Raw genomic sequence first — 16,497 nt, 5'->3', positions numbered from 1 at the left:
GCACCTTTCACATCCTCAGGACATCCTAAAGCATTCCATAGTTATTGGCTCCCGGTCAGGCGATTTTAAAATTCTCATCCTTGCTTTTAAATCCCTCCATGGTCTCGCCCTTCCCTATCTCTGTAACCTCCTCCAGCCTTACAACCCTCCGAGATCTCTGCGCTCCTCCAATTCTTGCCTCTTGTGCATCCCCGATTTTAATCGCTCCACCATTGGCGGTCGTGCCTTCAGCTGCCTGGGCCCTAAGCTCTTGAATTCCCTCCCTAAACCTTTTCACCTCGCTACCTTGCTCTCCTCCTTTAAGACGCTCCTTAAAACCTACCTCTTTGACCAAGCTTTTGGTCACCTGTTTTAATATCTCATGTGCTTCAGTGTCAAATTTTGTTTGATAACACTTCTGTGAAGTGCCTTGGGATGTTTTACTATGTTAAAGGCGCTATAGAAATGCAAGTTGTTGTTGTTGTTTTGTATATAATTTGCCCACAAACATCAATGGCCAGATAATCTGTTTTGTTGGGAATTGGTTAAGGGATGACTGTTGGCCAGGACACCAAAAGAACTCCCTGCTTTTATTCAAATAGTGCCAAAGGATCTATTATATCTAACAATGCAACATTTCCTCAGTACTGCACTAGAATATCAGCCTAGATTATGGGCTCGATTTTAGGGTCGGGTTTCCTGCGGGTTTCCAGCGGGGGGGCCCCAAAAATCCCGATATGCGGTCACGTGACCGGATCGCACCGCGATCCCGACCACTTCCGGGTTCCCCGATGACGTGCGGGGCTGCGTGCGTGGCCCCCGCTGGTGGGAATCCCGCAGGCAATTAAAGCCAGCGGGGTTCCACTTGAGAGTACTTACCTTGCTTGTTGAGGTCAGTTAATGAACTGAATCGCTGTCAAAAGAGGAAGTGTGGGATTTTACCTTCATCGCAGAGTGTTTCACACACTGGGGGAAACAGTCTCCCTCCAACCAGACGTGTTGCAGCCAGCAGCCTGTGGCAGGTGCCAAGGTGCACTCCACGGGGGAGAGCCCTCATCCACGCAGGAGGCCACCGCGTCACATAGGGCAACCCCTGCCCCCCACCACCCCCGAGGACAGACCGACACGAAACCGCAGCCCCAGTCCGAGGAACCACCCACCTACCCTGCACAACCCCTCAGACCAACACCTGCCAGATGGGTGGTGCGTGGACACCCTCGGAGGACGAACAGCATGACCAGCCCCAGCAGCCTCGCAGTCCACGCCGTCCGCCGCAGAGACGTGGAGCCCCCCAACACGGTGTTGTTGCACGCCCACCTGCACAGCAGGAGGGAGGGCTACCGCAGAGAGAGACGCATCGCAGAGGGCACTACCCTCGCCACAGGGTCCACAGACCGAGGCGCAGCTCCCCGGACCTCTCCGAGCAGCAGTGCACACGGAGGCGCAGATTCGCTCGACATGTAGTCGTGGAGATCTGCAGGCTCTTTCATGCCGAGCTGCTCCTGGCTGGCCCCAGCACCAACTGCTTACCTGTCGCTGTCAAAGTCACCACTGCCCTCCACAACTTCTCCTCCGCATCCTTCCAGGGTGCAGCCGGCTACACCGCCGATGTCTCTCAGTCGTCTGCGCGGAAGAGCCCTGCAAATACACCTGCACCTACTCTGCAGTAACACGATGGGTGGCATCAGTGGTGGGTCCTCATAGTGATACCCAGGAGCGGGCATTATTGGACACAACAGACAGGATTCGCGGAGACATGGCAGTGGTGGTGCCAATATAATGTGTGCTGTTTGTTGCTCTGAAATTCAATATAGGTAACAGCCATGGCAAACCCTCCGACACCCTTGTGCACCCCCTTCATGCTCACGAAACATTTGCCTTACGCTGCCTACTGCACATATGTGATGCATGCCCTGTGGCTGCAGCACAGGTGGTGGCAGGTTGAGTGAGGCTGGCCGTGAGGGAGTTGCACGAGAGGGTGAGTATGGGATAGAGCCATGAGATTGTATGAGGATTGGGTCGCGTGTTAGTGGCAGGATGAGTACTGGCGAGGTGAGTAGGTGGAGGTAAGATGAGGATGGGATTTGAGTGGGTATGAGGGGTGATGTGACAGAGTAGTGTTGGCGGTGCCGAAGGAGATGTGGGGTTGGGGCAGTGTTGTGGCAGATGGAGTGTAGGGGAAAGACTTCGTGTTCTCACTGTGGCTGACCTACTTAGGTCATTGCAGCGCCTCCTGCACTGTATGCAGGTGGGCGATATGTTGGTTGCGCAGGTGACCCCCTCTGCCACCTCGAGCCAGGCCTTCTTGGTGGCAGAGGCTGGCCGCTTCCTCCCGCCCGCCGGGTGGAAGATCTCTGTCTTCGCCCTCCTCCTCACCCCATCTGATGATACCTGGGGTGAGGCATCATTAAACTGGGAGAAGCCTTCCCCCTGGGCTGCTCCATGCTGTAATTTGTTCCGTTGGTTGCAGCATCTGTCAGTGGAGGACTGCCCCTTTAAATAGAGCGCCTCCAGCTGACAGATCGTACTGCGCATGCGCAGCCCGCCCGACGCGCAGACCAGCAGCGCGGACCCCGGAGGAGCAGGTAATTGATTCCTATTAGTGTGTTGCCTGCTACGATCGCGCGGGCAACCCACTAATTTCGCCGAGCGTGTTGACCACGCTCCCGAAACCCAACCCGCCGGAAACCCGCAGGCCTGGTAAAATCGAGCCCTACGTGTCCATCTGTAGTAGGGTTTGAAACCACAGCCTTCTGACTTAGAAATGCACCAAGCTGACATGTGATGACATGTTGTTGTTGTCTAGTATGTGCACTGGACATACTACCCCAGAAATTGTGTGTTCTGGAATTATTCCAGTGAGGAAGGAGATTGAAATTTGGAGCAGAACACAATGCTTCTGGGTTTCTGACCTGCTCAAGCCACCGCTAGATCCATGACTGGGGGCATTTCCAGGTGACCCTGGGAACTCTGCCACAAGCACACCTAATGGGCCCAGTGGAATTTATATCTGTTGAGAGCCTGCGGGGGAGGGGGGGGCAAAAGATGAAAAGGAATATAGCAATCGAGGCATCACACGAGGAAATTTTACAAAAAGTTTGGCACCTTCTTGTCTTTGACACAAGTCGCCTTTTGCTCCCCCTCTCGGAGTGGCAGGATACTGCTCTGATTTTCTGCTGAGTTATGCAGATTCACAGCAAGAATATCAGCACAATTTTTATCTTCCAATTGCCAAAAATAAATTGCAGTTAACTAAACTGCATGGCTAGAGTTCCACAAGAATTTGATGCAGGTTCTGGATTTAATCTTGACTTAAACCTCATGGGGTGACTCCTGACTTCAAATTTCATCATACTTTGATCCAATTGCCAATTTGTTAGGTAAACTTCCACCTGCAAAGTATTTTATAAATAGTGGTGCATGAAGACATACTCATTTCCCCCAATATTTTATCACCCTAAAATGTAGGCATTCACGAAGTCAAAGATCAATTCTGTAAGTGCAGACATCTGCATGAGCTTACCAAGGAATACAGACATATTCCCTCACTACCATTGGACTGTCAGCTGCTGAAAACATACTACTTCTCTTCCATCCCCAGACCACTTGCACCACCAGACATTATGGATGGAATTGAACCAATGGACTCCAGAGATCAGGGATTTGCCAATTAAAACACCAGATTTTTTTTAAAATCCCACCGTCACATAATCCACTAATTAGACAACCAGGGATCAGAAGTTCCCTCTGGTCTGTGGAATCAGTAACTCCTGACAAATCCACCATCTTTGAAAAAAATGAAAAGGACCACTGATCTATGTAATGATAGCTTCAGTCAGACATCTGGCACCATGAAAGGAATCTTTTGGTAGGGGCATTGAGTGCTCATGAGCTGCACTATTATATATGTACTAGTTGATGTCCCATTGCATTGCTCACAGACAACTTATTTCAAATAAAAGATATAGCCAGATCTAAATTAAGTGGTCCAAATTGGACTTTAAAAAGTACTAAGAAACTTGAGTCAAATGGACTCTGTTTAGGTCATTGCAAGTTGTCACCCAGAGATGACCAAGTTAATGTCTTTGGGTCATTATTCAACAGTTACTAGCTATTGGCAGCAGGCAGAAATAAAGCGCAAAGATCATGTGTAGTCTTTGTGTCTATGAATTAATATATTAAAGCATTTTAAGAGATCAAAGCAAATACATTACACACATTATGTACATACTTGTGCACAGTTGACATAAAGGTTTTTACAAGCACACAATCTTCTTGATTATGGTACTGTTGGGTGAAAATAATTTTAATCTAATCTGTGGTAAAGTAAAAGGTGCAGTTTATTAAAACAGAGCTCTGGGAGAAGGGTCTCTGACCCCGCGGTCTGTGCGAGCACCTTCTCCCCGATCAACAAAATTCACAAGCTTATATACAGTACAAGACTGGAGCACACCGATAGCAGTTACTACATTACTTATTCCTTAGCCAATCCGGCTCCATGGCAACATTCAAAAACAACCTAATTATAACTTTACATCGTTAGCTAAACCCCTTCTTTTAGTTCTGTCTTTTATCCGGTTATCTGGACAGTAAGGTCCATTTTTGCTATATCATGGCTTTTGGCCGATCTGAGTCAGTGACTCGTGATTGGACATGGCTCAAAGGTTAATCAAATATACCCTGCATACACCCTACACCCACGTGACAGTTGCTACTTCGTAACCCGATTGTTCTGCAAATTTTAACCTCATCTCCACATGCTTAATCACTTTGTCTCAACTGAAACTAGGTTGTCATGCTGTGTCGCTTGACTGCAACATTCAGCTGGTTCAAATTCCAACCCATCAGTACTCCTGTCCCCATAAATAAATTTCAAGTGAGACATGTTAGCTGAAGTATCTGCTCAGAGACATGGCTCAATTACATAATCTATTAGAAGGGGCTGAATTTACACAGATTGGATAATATTTTCCACCTGGAACCAATCAACAGTATCTGGATCCAACAAAAGAGTCAGTGAAAGTTGCCTTCTAAATTTCTAATCAGGCTTCTCCAAAAACAGTGAGCAAATCAGAAAGAATATAAATGGGGAAATATACAAAAATAATCAGAATTAGACAAAAGAAATAGATCACAAATATATATGTTCTTAAAAATATTGATTGGTCCAGAATTTGCTGACGAAATAACGGCGAGTTTAATGGTGCTCGCCATTATTAATGTATAAATCATCCAGCAACTTGTGGCGAGGAAGAGCTACCCTGTGAATTACGAATTGCCACAAGTTGCTGGACAATTTGCGCCGCTCCGCTGTTAGCCTTGCAAAAACAGCAGTTCGCCCTCAACCTCCCCGTTATTTTTAAGAACTTGCTGGATTTGCACATTGAACTCAAATTAAACTCGTAGTAGAAAGTTAGGGCTCGTACATAACAGCGTAAGTACTCTTTTAATGACATGATAATTGTTAATGCAATGCCAATCAACCTCTCCAGCCCAGAAAGGGAACAATTTAAACTGTTCAGTCTCATTCCTGCATGTAGTCAATTCTTCTTAGAGATATAAAAAAATAAAAATTTTACATTTTTTCGTCTCTTTTTTTTCTCTCTTAATCCAATCTTTCTTTCCCTCTCTTTATATCTTTTTCTGTACCTGATTTGACTCTAATTCACCTTCCTTCTCTGTTGTTCCTCTGTTTTATTCTCAATCCTTAAATCTCATTGGTTAAGGAGATGGACTGTTGATCCTGTTGTTCAGTAAGGTTCCAGATACCCCGTAATCAGCTCGCACTTCCAGCAACTTGCAGGGCAAAAAATATTCAACTGAAGGGCAAAGGAAAATGTCTAACTAACAGGGCTTGCCACGAGATGCCCCGCTCCAGCAAAATCTGAGCCAACAAAGGCAGTACCATGACAAAATGTCTCCTGGATGAAGCCATGGTACAAGATTCTATCCATAACATATAACACCTCAATTAATTTACCAGACCACGAGTGAAATGCACTTTGCTTTGTCATGGTTTCCTGCACTGTGTGATTAATATAATTCACTACCAAGTATCAATTATTCAATGTTTAATTGTGCTTTGAATAAAATATTGCCCCACTTTGAGTGATGTATTACAAGTTTATGATGGGAATTGGATTTGAAAAATTAATCAAAAAAGAAATTGAATTTTGAGTTAGTCTGAAAATGTATTTTTATCAGATACCTAGTTCTGTTTTTGAAGCACAACATAGCAACACATATGGAAACATTACAGGATGTTCCACTGAACCAAAATGTGCAGCAGATACAGACCACTGGATATAAAATACATCTTTGGCAAAAAAAGCATGGGAGCAAAATTAAATTACATCCTTGGAAAAAAGCTTTGTGCCTTCCAGTTTCATGCAGTGACAAACCAGCGTTAGACAACAGAACAGGATTTTGAACAGGCAATCCCGCTGGATGAATTTGGGTCATTTCCATTTTGATTGATACACTGTATGTGCCAAGTATTGGATAATGCATTAAAAGTGTACCATTTTAAGTAACTAAAATGGCTGCAACACCTCTCACACCTGACTGTCCAGAGATAAATGCACAAATATTTGCAGTTTGAACAATCTTGTAGAAAAATATTAAAATTAAGCATGAGCCTAGAAGCCTAGAATGGTCTCAAAATTTATTTCTCTGAATGTGGCTCCTTAGAATGTAGAAAATATTCACCAAAATGTTTTATGATTTTATGAGTGCAGTACTGAGAGATTGGTGCTCTGTCGGAAGTGCCGTCTTTTGAATGAGATGTTAAAACAAAGTCACTTCTACCCTCTCAGGAGGATGTAAAAGATCCCATAGTACTATTCGAAGAAGAGCAGGGAAATTCTCCCAGTGTCCTGGCCAACATGTATCCCTCAACCAACACCAGAACAGTTTAACTGGTCACTTATCTCATTGCTGTTTGTGGGACCTTGCTGTGTGCAAACTGGCTACCGCATTTCCCTAAATTACAACAGTGACTGCACCTCAGAAAGCACTTCATTGACTTTGAAGCACTTTGGGACATTCTGAGGTCGTGAAAGGTGCTATATAAATGCAAGTTCTAAAAATGCAAGTTCTTATGTTTCCAACTTCAACCCCTCCCAAAAGTTTTACAAGTTGTGTTTAAAATATTTGAACATTACACAAAATTCAAATGCCAAATTCTGGTTTCTTAACTGAAAAAGTAATTTTTTGTTGTGCTATTCTTTCAGACTTTCACTCTGAATTTATCCTAAATCATGTGATTTAAGAAATTGTACAATAATCTGCAAGCAGAAAATCAGATGTTCATTACAATTCAACAGTATCTTCAGGATTATGAATAAAATCAATGTATTGTCTACATAAATTATTTTCATAGCCTTTCAAACAATAATGCTTTCATGCCTGATGTCAGACTTCATGGAGTCATTTTACAATGAAATTCTGTACCATGGAACTGAACAGGTTCTAAAGTTTCAGACAGTTACCACCCTTTCCTAGTTTACTGTAAAATACCAACATTTCTAAACCTTCCATTAAGCTACTTGAGCTTTTCCATGAAATCACACATACACATACAGTACTTTGCGATTAGTTGCTGTAGTCACGTACAGCGAAGTTCTGACTAATTAGGTACATTTTTATCATAATGATTCCTTGGAGAAAAGATAGCAGTCAAGCGTGATGCTGAAGTTCTCATTCATTCCATTTTGAAAAGCAAATCAAAAATACAGTGAATTTCAGTATTACAAACTCATGGGGGGACCAAAGGTAGCTCTTCTGAACAGGGCTTCATCCTAAAGAGATTTAAATTCCTACATTGACTATAATGGATCCTCCCCCAACTACAGGTTTATTGGAAAGTTACTAAAGACTGCATGATGTGTGCAAACAAAGTACACAGAACAAGTAAAATCAAACTTTATTTGGATTACCAAGACCTTTGCAGAGATCCAGGGCTGTTTCTAAAGGGAACATAAGAAACAGGAGCAGGAGTAGGCCATAGGGCCCCTCGAGCCTGCTCTGCCATTCAATAAGATCACGGCTGAACTTCGACCTCATCTCCACTTTCCCGCCCGATCCCCATATCCCTTGATTCCTTTAATGTCCAAAAATCTATTGATCTCAGTCTTGAATATACTCAAGCATCCACAGCCCTCTGGGGTAGAGAATTCCAAATATTCACGACCCACGATGAAGAGAATTGTTAATAAAGCCTAAAATTTTGCAAAATGTTGGTCAAGTTGATTTATCTACTTAGACCAAGGTTAAATTTGGCACTGATAAAGATCAGTGAAAATGCAAATGACAATCAATACTGATCAAATAAGTAAGAAGAGCAAGCATTTCAACCTCAGCTCAGCTCATCTTCTCCTTCTCCTCCCCCCTCCTTCCTCCCCTCATTCCTTTAAGCATTTTCAGTTACAAAGGTTGCCACGTATATCTTTACTTACAGCAGACTCACTGGAGGTTGTCTCCAGACTTTTCAGCTGTTGTTCAATCTCTCCCATTCTCAAATGATGCACCCGTTCATCCTGCAGTTGTACAAGGATCTCATCACCGGGCCTAGTCTCCACATGACTACTCACAGAGCCCTGAAAACAAGAAGTGATTAACAGATTTAGAACTAATTTAGAATCTAATTAAGATGACATTTAGAAGATTTGTGAGTCCAATCTACCAATAAAGTGGTGTAATGTTAACTTAATGGGGGTGATTTTAAAACCCAAGAACAGGTGGGTTGGGGGCAGGTGGGAGTTGAAAATAGTTGGTTTTTTTGGATCACAACCGCAAATTTTGCATTCCCAGTGGGAAGCCTGTACTTTTCCGCGCCAATGTTAAATCCGGAAATAAAGCTGGGTTGCGGTCGCGACCCAAAAAACAACTATTCTCAACTCCCACCCATTCTTGGGGTTTAAAATCACCCCCAATGCCTCTATTATACTGAGTGAAGCACATTAAACAATATCACGCCATTAACTGTAGCACCACCACTCCAGTTTCATCTAAAATGTGGATTTCTGGGCACTGTGTTTATTTCTCACACTGCAATGCAGCCGATGAAACACTAACCTTCAATCAGACCTACACTTACTGTAAGTCTGTGCAGTGATGAGATAGACATGCTAATTTGCAATTAAATAGTGTTATACTGGGAAATGTGTTAAATGTAGGGTAATTCTGGGTTGAATTTTATGCCCAAATGTAAGTAACAGAGTCAGTTGACATTTCACCAAAATAATCACAATTATGAAAGGGTCTGCCACAAGTCTATATTTAGTAGAACTCTTTCATTAGGATGTAACATATAGGCTGTAATGGGATACAGGGAAATGTGGCAAATTGGATCCAAAATTGGCTCAGTAACAGGAAATAAAGGGTAAAAGTCGATGGATGTCTTTGCGAATGGAAATCCGTTTCCAGTAGCGTGCCACAGGGCTCAGTGTTGGGTCCCTTGCTGTTTGTGGTATATATTAATGATTTGGACTTGAATGTAGGGGGCATGATTGGCAAATTTGCAGATGACACAAAAATGGGCCGTGTAGTTGATAGTGAAGAGGATAGCTGTAGACTCCAAGAAGATAACAACGGGTTGGTGGAGTGGGCGGAAAAGTGGCAAATGGAGTTCAACCCGGAGAAGTGTGAGGTAATGCACTTAGGGAGGGCAAACAGTAAAAGGAAATACGCAGTAAACGGGAATATATTGAGAGGGGTAGAAGAAGTTAGAGACCTTGGAGTGCATGTGCACAGGTCCCTGAAGGTGGCAGTGCAGGTAGATAAGGTTGTGAAGAAGGAATACGGAATGCTCTCCGTTATTAGCCGAGGTATAGAATACAAAAGCAGGGATGTAATGATGGAACTGTATAAAATGCTGGTAAGGCCACAGCTGGAGTATTGTGCGCAGTTCTGGTCACCACATTACAGGAAGGACGTAATTGCTCTGGAGAGAGTGCAGAGAAGATTTACAAGAATGTTGCCAGGGCTCGAAAACTGCAGCTACGAGGAGGGATTGGATAGGCTAGGGTTGTTTTCCTTGGAGCAGAGGAGGCTGAGAGGAGACTTAATTGAGGTGTACAAAATTATGAGGGGCCTAGATAGAGTAGACAGGAAGTACCTGTTACCCCTAGCGGAGAGGACATAGATTTAAGCTGATTGACGGAAGGATTAGCGGGGACATGAGGAAATACTTTTTTACCCAGAGGGTGGTGGGTGTATGGAATTCGCTGCCCGAATTGGTGGTAGAGGCAGGTACCCTCAACTCTTTTAAAAAGTACCTGGACCTGCACCTAAAGTGCTGTAAGCTGCAGGGCTACGGACCGGGTGCTGGAAGGTGGGATTAGAATGGGCACCTGGTTGTTCTTCAAGCCAGCGGGGACACGATGGGCCGAATAGCCCCCTTCTGTGCTGTATCTTTTCTATGGTTCTATGGTTCTAGGCTACTGTTCTTTCAGGATCTGGTAAATGGATTCTAGATTCTAATAAGCTAGAATCTGCATTAATTCCTGACATATACTGTACTGCGTCATTAATCTTTTTAGCTAAAATATAATAAGCATTTTTAATGTATTATGAAATCAAAACCTAAATAATCAAAAATGTATAATTCCAAAAGTAAACATGATTCTTAATGTACAATAATGTATGGATCTACTTATGAAGATAATGAATTTGCTTCATTTAACAAAGCATTTTACAAATTTACTCTAAGCAAGTGCCAATTCTTAGCTTCTCATGAACTCTTAAAAACAGGTTCAATGCAACATCTTAGATTTCACAACATTTATAATCTGAAAGAGGAACCACTAAATGGCGATTAATACAATGCACGAGGTAAACATTTGAATAATTTTGTTGCTGCGCTTGTGCAGACTTGCAGTAACATTCTTATAACCATATCTTCAACCTGTGGCAACTCAGTCTTACTCAATTTAACTTACAATTTTGAATTCCTGAGAATATGGAAATTAGTATGACCCCTAGTTTAAAACCTGGCATGTAAACATACACCTAGAGTCCTGTCTATGCACATCCGTGAGTGTGAAGCTTCAAAAATATTGTCCTTTTGTTAAAAGAAAATAATTTTGTGCAAAGAACACTAATTTTTCTACCATTATAAGACCATAAGACCATAAGAGATAGGAGCAGGAGTAGGCCATTCGGCCCCGCGAGCCTGCTCCGCCATTCAATGAGATCATGGCTGATCTGATTTTTACCTCAACTCCACTTTCCCGCCCTTTCCCCATATCCTTTAACTCCCTTGCTGATCAAAAATTTGTCTAACTCAGTTTTGAATATATTCAATGACTCAGCCTCCACAGCTTTTTGGGGTAAAGAATTCCAAAGATTCACGACCCTCTGGGAGAAGAAATTCCTCCTCATTTCCGTCTTAAATGGGCAACACCTTATTCTGAGACTATGCCCCCTAGTTTTAGAATCCCCCATGAGGGGTAACATCCTCTCAGCATCTACCCTATCGAATCCCCTCAGAATCTTGTATGTTTCAATAAGATCTCCTCTCATTCTTCTAAACTCCAATGAATATAACCCAACCTGTTCAATAAGACAACCCTTCCATACCTGGAATCAACCCAGTGAACCTTCTCTGAACTGCCTCCAATGCAAGTATGTCCTTCCTTAAATAAGGGCACCAGAACTGTACGCAGTACTCCAGGTATGGTCTCACCAGCACCCTGTACAGTACCCCCTAGAAATAAAGGCCAATATTCCGTTTGCCTTCCGGATTACCTGCTGCACCTGTATGTTGACTTCTTGTGTTTCATGTACGAGGACACCCAGATCCCTCTTTACCGCAGCATTTTGTAGTATTTCTCCATTCAAATAATACTTTGCTTCTTTATTTTTCCTCCCAAAGTGGATGACTTCACATTTTCCCACATTATATTCCATCTGCCAAATTTTTGCCCATTTGCTTAACCTGTCAACATCCCTTTGCAGACACTTTGGGCCCGATATTAGGAGGGCGGCGGGTTCTCAGCGGGGGATTGACTGGGTGCAAGGGTAACGCGCCCGGTGAAATCAGTGTGCTCCACACGGAATCGCAGGCTAATTGGAGCCACTCACCTGTGCTTCCAGGTTTCGAGCTGGAAAGCTGCGCAGCGGGTGGACTGCGCATGCGCAGCATAGTCTGGCAGCTGGAGGAGCCCTATTTAAAGGGGCAGTCCACCAATGCTCCTCCTTCAGCAAACAACCAATTCTGAACCATGGAGCAGGCCAGAGACTTTCGGACTCCTCACTCCAGATGCTGCTGGATGGGGTGAGGAGGAGGAGGGAAATCCTTTCCCATCCGATGGGAGGAAGTGCCTTCCCTCCACCACAATGAAGGCCTGGCTGGAGGTGGCCGAGGAGGTCACCAGCAGCGGCAATGGGTCACGAACATGGGTCCAGTGCAGGAAGAGATTGAATGACCTAACCAGGTCAGCCAAAGTGAGTATACTTACGCATTCTCCCACACTCCGTCTTCCACATCACCTCCACCACCACACAACTCCTTCTGCACTGTCACCACAACGCTCTCGCATCACTCCTCGCATCCACTCAACTATCATCCTCACCTTGCCTGCACGTAATCACCACCCCTGTCCCCATTCGAACACTACCACGCAACCCAATCCTCATACAATATCATGGCTATGTTGCACACGCACCCTCCCATGCATCTCCTTCACGCTCAACCCCACCCACACCAATGCATGCAGCGGGTCACCATGCAACCATCACACCTCTGTGTTTTGCCTTGATAGGAGAAGAAATGCCAGAACGCTCAGGAGAGGGCAAGGACCGGAGGGGGCCTGCCACACCAGGTGGCACTAACAGACGCAGAGCAGCAGGCATTGGAGATCAGTTGCACGCTGGAGTGCCTGTCCGTGGCGGATGCCCAGGCTCGAATTGCACAAGCTGCCGGTGACAGAAAGTTTACACTCAGCACTCATGATAGCGAATGATCTTAGCATCACTTGGCATCTGCAGCACCTCAAAATTTGTCCACATGCCTAATATTGCTTTCTGTTCTCTTGCAGGCCCAATAGCGAGCGCCGTGAACATGGAGGGCGATTCCTCAGATGACCTGCCAGCCTCTGAGGGTCCATCATCACATCTGAGCCATGCATCCACCAGCGCAGATACACACACCTCGGTGGGTCCCCGTCCTCACTTAGTTGGGCTTGCACATGTGAGCACGAGCAGACACTGGTGGCAGGGGCAGCCGTGGAGAGTCCGCGTCGGTGGGAGCACTCTTCTCCAGGCTCTGCTCAACTGGACCCAGATGCTGGACCCTGGGGGCCAGCCGTGAAAAGGAGAGTCATCGAAGGGCAGCAGCACATTGCCGAGGTGCTGGAACAGGTGCCACGCGCACTCTCCACAATTGTGCAGAGGATGGAGGAGTCCAACTCCTGCATGAGGGGAATGGTGGCACAGGTACAGGAGGGTATCTCTGAGATAGTGTCACAGGGATGTGAAGGCATCTCTGAGATAGTGTCGCGGGTAGGTGCGGGAATGTCTGCGGTTGAGGAAAGGCTAGCCTCCATCGAGCATCAAGCACGGCTCAACAATGAGTCCATTCAGGCCCTGACAACGGCCGTTCGGATTCAGGGTGAGCAACATTCTGCCGCCTTAGACAGGCTGACAGATACTTTACAGGTGGCTGTCCAAGGACTCAAACAAGCCCTCCAAACTGTCGTCCAGCAGGGTGGAAGGAGTGATGTGGGCCTGGGCCAGGAAAGGGATGATGGTGAAAGGGGACATGGAAGTGGGGACGCCACTCAAAGCACTCCCACGTCTCACCCGTTGCCCCCCTCTCAACCAGTACCCGCAATGCTGCCCCCTCTCCAGGTGGCCGAGTCTGCCCCTGCACAGGTGCAGGTGGAGCAGTCTTTGGAAGGGCCCACACGGGCACTGAAACCCAAAGGGCGTCCGCGCAGAGCATCTAATCAGTCAGGGCATGGACAAGAGCAACCTGCCACTACCTCTGCTGAAGCCACAGGGGTAGCACCACGTAGGGGTTCCCGTAAACGCAAGGCGAAGGTTTTGTGAGCACAAAGGGACTGCACAAGGGTGTTTGACGATTTGTCATGTTTTTTATTTATATTTGTTTTCTGCCACATGCACAATAAATCCTATTATTATCACCACTACTGCCAGGTCTTGCCCATTCTTGACTGGCTTGTGGAATAGGTCCCTTTCATGGGGTTCACCATGAACACGCACACTTGATGCCACCCATTGGATCACTGCAGAGTGGGTGTAGGTGTATTTGCAGGGCTCTTTTGTGCAGACGACTGAGAGACGTCGGCGATGTCCCCGGTGGCACCCTGGAAGGATTTGTCATTTAATCATTCTTGCCTTCTACCCTATCACAGACCTTCCCTTTTGTTCTTCCCCCCACCCACCTTTCCCTAGCTCTGTACTTGCTTAAAAACTGTTAACTCTTTAACATCTTCCAATTCTGACGAAAGGTCTTCAACCTGAAACATTAACTCTGTTTCTTTCTCCACAGATGCTACCTGACTTGCTGAGCTTTTCCAGCATTTTCTGTTTTTATTTATGATGAAATTGAAACTTGGTTCTTGTTCCACAAACTAAAACTGATTAAACAAACACATTTTTTGTGGAAATTATGCCCTCTTAATTTGAATGCTGGTAAACAAGGTGTAATAATCATCTTGCTTCTAGATCTTCTCCTAGATTTAGACTCTGGTTCATGCATTTTCAGTTGTGGTTAAAGTAGTCACAATAGACCAACAGTGCTACATCCTGTCTATGGCAGAAAGAAATAGCCCGTTTGAGAAAAGAAAACAGACTATTCTTATTATAGTGCCAGACAGGGTTACATTTTTACTGCAGTTTTGGGTGATATACAGCATACCATGCTCCCACGGTGCTCATTTGGTATCTAACTTTTTACGTATGTGCTTTACAGTGCCATCTAAAAGTCAAACAAAATCTTTCTGAATAATAGAAATTAAAATAGCTGAAACATAGCAACATTTGTTGGGATCTTTAAATTGTGGGTAAATATAAGTTAAATTCATTGTTATGAGAGTAATCAACAGCTGTTGACGGATATTAGTGACACCAGCTGAGTTAGCATCCACACATTTATATGGGAAGTCTAATTGTGTGTGAAATAATTTAGTTTGGGTTTGGGCTCGTAAGCAGGAGGCTAAAAAGGGGCAAAATTGAAGATATTTCTTTACATTTGCATTCAAACGTTGCAGTTGAAATCATGCCGTGCAACATTAAAGTAGTAAATTGGTACTAAATTTGTTTGCCTTTTATTTTAACAAAAATATTAGTACATTTATTTTGAAGATGTTAATGTATTTGTTGCAAATATTGCAGTATGATTTCAATGCCACTGAATCCTGATAATATCATCAGGAGTTGCTAAGTCTGACAGTATGATGGAGTTGAAAGTGATGAGATCATTAAGACAGCTTAGAATGTCAATATCTTCACTGCTACTAATTCAGCTTCCTCACTGTGTGAAGATCAGTAATTTTTCCAGTTTCTCCCAGTAGTATCTGCATTCACTTTTTAGACAAAACTATTAAAAAAGTATGCCAAGCAGGGAAAAACCCATGTTAATCACAAAAGTTTTAATACCTTTTTCAGAAGGGAATCTGATGGCGAGACTTCCTTTTAACAATGCTTAACTAGTGTGCAATTTAGATTAATCTTACAACCGGATGCCATTTATATTTCCTTTTGAAACCTTAAACCATGTCTTCTGTTAAATGCAGCCAACAGTAATCTTCAGGAAGAAGCTGTATGAAAGAAAAAGTTAAATGTTTTACAATTTCCCACAGCACACCTGTATAGCGTCTAATGCTTTGATGTCCTAATGCGAAATAAGAGATGACTTTGCACAATTTGAAGTTAGTTTATCCCTTCTGACACAGAATATTTTCAGAGGATTTATTTGTAGAAACGCATGTTGGTTTTGCAAAGAAATAATAGTTCAATTTTTTTAGAATCATTCAGATTCAAATGCATCTTCTTTAAGGCATCCTTGGGGAAATCAGTAGATGTGTGTGTTTTTATTACGTAATAGTGATTAACAGAAGAACATTCTATAAGGGGTTGTCAATTTTTTGATTATGATTAATTTTTTCACAATAAAATCTGCAAATATATTAATACATCAAAGAGAAAACTGGATAGAGACAATAAGAGTCATATATAAGTCACTGTACTTCAAAGTAATTCTTAGTGTTAAGTACTGTGAGATGTTTCAATCTGCTACGGCACCATATAGATCCAAGTATATTATGAGTCTGTGATAAACGTCCCAGTGATCTTAAGAGTATGTATATATAATTTGAACATTCTATTTGAACAACTAACCATCAAACTAAGCAATCTGCCAAGTTGTCCAAGGGAAGCACATTGTACTAAGTTGTTAGATAATTGTCATGATTATAAAGGGAGGCATCTGTGCACTTATCCGCATCTCTCAATTTTAATACTGCATACACAACAACAAATGTAAACTATATA

General features: G+C 43.8%; 1 protein-coding gene across 1 annotated transcript in view; it reads right to left on the bottom strand.

Moving 5' to 3' along the window:
• fsip1 (fibrous sheath interacting protein 1) overlaps positions 1 to 16,497 on the bottom strand; it is a 471,059-nt gene that overhangs the window by 168,528 nt on the left and 286,034 nt on the right. The window contains exon 12 of the mRNA XM_067992167.1: positions 8,436 to 8,576. Within this exon, the coding sequence (XP_067848268.1) occupies positions 8,436 to 8,576 (141 nt within the window). The remainder of the gene's footprint in view (positions 1 to 8,435; positions 8,577 to 16,497) is intronic.

Source organism: Heptranchias perlo, chromosome 10 (assembly GCF_035084215.1).
Source record: "Heptranchias perlo isolate sHepPer1 chromosome 10, sHepPer1.hap1, whole genome shotgun sequence".
In the NCBI taxonomy this organism is placed as follows: Eukaryota; Metazoa; Chordata; class Chondrichthyes; order Hexanchiformes; family Hexanchidae; genus Heptranchias; species Heptranchias perlo.
Note: the sequence above shows the minus strand (reverse complement) of the source record. Positions and strands in the feature narration are given on the sequence as shown.